This window comes from Acomys russatus, chromosome 20 (assembly GCF_903995435.1).
Source record: "Acomys russatus chromosome 20, mAcoRus1.1, whole genome shotgun sequence".
NCBI classification, from domain to species: domain Eukaryota; kingdom Metazoa; phylum Chordata; class Mammalia; order Rodentia; family Muridae; genus Acomys; species Acomys russatus.
Window position 1 is genome coordinate 53,082,240 of NC_067156.1, and position 2,415 is coordinate 53,084,654.

A 2,415-nucleotide genomic window follows, 5' to 3' on the forward strand; every position below is an offset into this window, starting at 1 on the left:
GGCTATGGGCTATAACCTCTGCAATCATATGAGTCAAATAAAAGCTTCCTTCCCTTACGTTGATTTTTCTCAGATATTTGTCATAGCAAAGGTGCATTAACATGGTTGTTAACAAGGCAAGTAAGTCAAACAAAACCATTACTGGAGGCTCTGATCCAAGATAACTTATAATGTTATCATTAGAAGAGTTACTTGGACACGCCGTTTTCTAGATTAGAAGAAAGACTATGAAGACATACAGTTAGGGAGGCCTCAGAAGAAACTGAACCTGCTAACTTCCTCATCTTGGCCCTCTACCCTCTGGAACAATGAGAAATACTTTATTTTCTTCCTGTTTAAGCTGATCAGTCTGAAGTACCATGCTTTTCGCCCTGAATAGCATATGAAGCATAGCAATTGTATTGGAGGAAGCTGCACTGGAAATCTGATGGTTGAAAATGGCTTGTTGAGTCCAAGGGCAGCTATGGCACCTCTGGGAGGAAGGATCAATCATCCCCGGATGGAGATGAAGTTGTTCAAGCGCCAGAGGGTGCTGAGCAGGGATGGGCCACGGAAGCACCAGGTAGTTGGGGCCGTGATAGATGAAGGGACCACCTCAAGAAGCGGGCATGAGTCCAGTACGTGCATCAACATCTCACTTTCTGGGAAGAAGCACAGGAAACTCCTGCAGCAGATCCACCTTGTCCAGAAAGAAAAAGCAACCATGAAAGGGGAAGGACCCTCCGAGTTAACCAGGACTAGTGAGCACAGACCAAATGATGACAAAAGAAGACAAAAGCTCCCCAGGATGTAGATATGGAAGATCATGGAGATGAAAGCTAGAGTTCCTAGCTCTTTTACCAGAAGATTCTCAGCAGCAGCCTGGAGGACTTTGGAGGAAACATTACCATTTGTCATTCTCCCAGACACCTCTTATATAAATACCTCTGACCTCCCCTGAAAGTAGACATTGGGAGAGCACAGAGAAAGACTGGAGAGGGAGCTCTCTAGCGGCCAACTCCTTTTGTAATAAAGCTCTAGCTCTTTAAAAGAAAAGAAAAGGAAATGGCTTGTTGAGCAAAGGAAACTGAGAGAACGGCTCCATAACAGTGTCCCCTTGAGATCCGTGGGCATCTCATTATTAATACTCTGTAAGCATCCATGTCTTCCTGTTAACCGTCACTTTGACTTTGGCGAGTCAATAAAATAGCTTCTTCTCATGTAAAACTGTTAAAGACTTTATAATAAGGTAGCCTCATTGCTTTGCCACACCAGTCTCTGCATTACTCTATAAATAGAGAACAAAGCCATTGCTTAGGGTCAGATGGAGCATAGAGGGGAGAGGAGGAAGATTCTATTTTGGGCTTGCTCTTGATCACACTACTCCAAGAGGTGGTTGCTTTATTTTCATTTATTAATGTGTTATCAACACAGTTGCATAAAGCTGCTGATGGCTTGTTTTTTTCTGAGTTAAGTAAGCTGTAACCCACCCGGTGCCTTGAGAGCAATGTAAGGTTCAGTGGTTAGGAAAGTATGTGAACCCCATTGCAGAGACTGATAATGAAGAAAACATAGAGGAAGGCAATAAAGAGAAAAGCACCAATTTGCTCAGTCTGGGACAAGGCTGACCACTTGACCAGAAAAGACAAGACTAAACTTTGCAATGGCTGTGCCTCTTCCCATGCCCTACATAGTGTTCTTGCTGGAGACAAGGGGAAAACAGACTTGTGAACTGACAGTAATCTCAGATTGTCAGTTTTCTGAATAAGATACAATCTAAAGATTTAACTTGTTTTTCTGTTCACAGTGTTGGTGGTGACTAGCACTGTGATGTTTGGTGTTCCGGGTACAGTAGCGTAAACAACTCTCTGAACACAGCTCAGAGCGTGGGCTTTGCTCTCTGACAGATGTCTGTACCACTTAGAGCCAAAGCCTATGGCCACACAATGGGTCACCAGGACCATCCAGGCAACTCAACCAGCACTGACCTCCGGCTCTGGATCCATTTGTAGAACTCTCCCGGCATCATATCTGTGCAGCCCCTGGCTTCCCTGCACTGCCATCAACAGATGGCAGATAAGTTTGTGCCTCTACACAATCTGTCCCATCTTCCTGAAGCCTTGATGCTCTGGCCCCATGCATGGTGAATAGACTCATCTTCTAGCTGTCTGATCTCAGAGACTCCTTCATTGGACTATTCAAAACCGCACCTTTTCTCTCGTTTATGCACTCTTTCCCCCTTGTTTTACACTTTTCATGGTTGAATTTGCTCTCTGACAAAGCACATATTTTAAAAAGTAGACAGAGAACCCAGTGATGCCGGGGGCTCTGTTGCTTTGATTGTCAGTGTATTTGTGCATAAGGTGCTTAATAAAAACACGTGCTCCTTCCTGTCCCCCATTACTGTTTCTTAGGTCTCATCCACAGCCCTGAAGC

The 2,415-nt window shown here is 44.4% G+C and overlaps 1 protein-coding gene across 1 annotated transcript; it reads left to right on the forward strand.

Moving 5' to 3' along the window:
- Positions 1–463: 463 nt before the first annotated feature.
- LOC127204372 (uncharacterized protein C11orf98 homolog) lies at positions 464–793 on the forward strand. The gene has a single exon (XM_051163320.1). The coding sequence runs from the start codon at positions 464–466 to the stop codon at positions 791–793; it is 330 nt and encodes a 109-aa protein (XP_051019277.1).
- The last annotated feature ends 1,622 nt before the right edge of the window (positions 794–2,415 follow it).

Bases quoted from the DNA above. Each gene is read 5' to 3' on its own strand.
- LOC127204372 (XM_051163320.1), top strand. From the start codon at position 464: ATGGCACCTCTGGGAGGAAGGATCAATCATCCCCGGATGGAGATGAAG.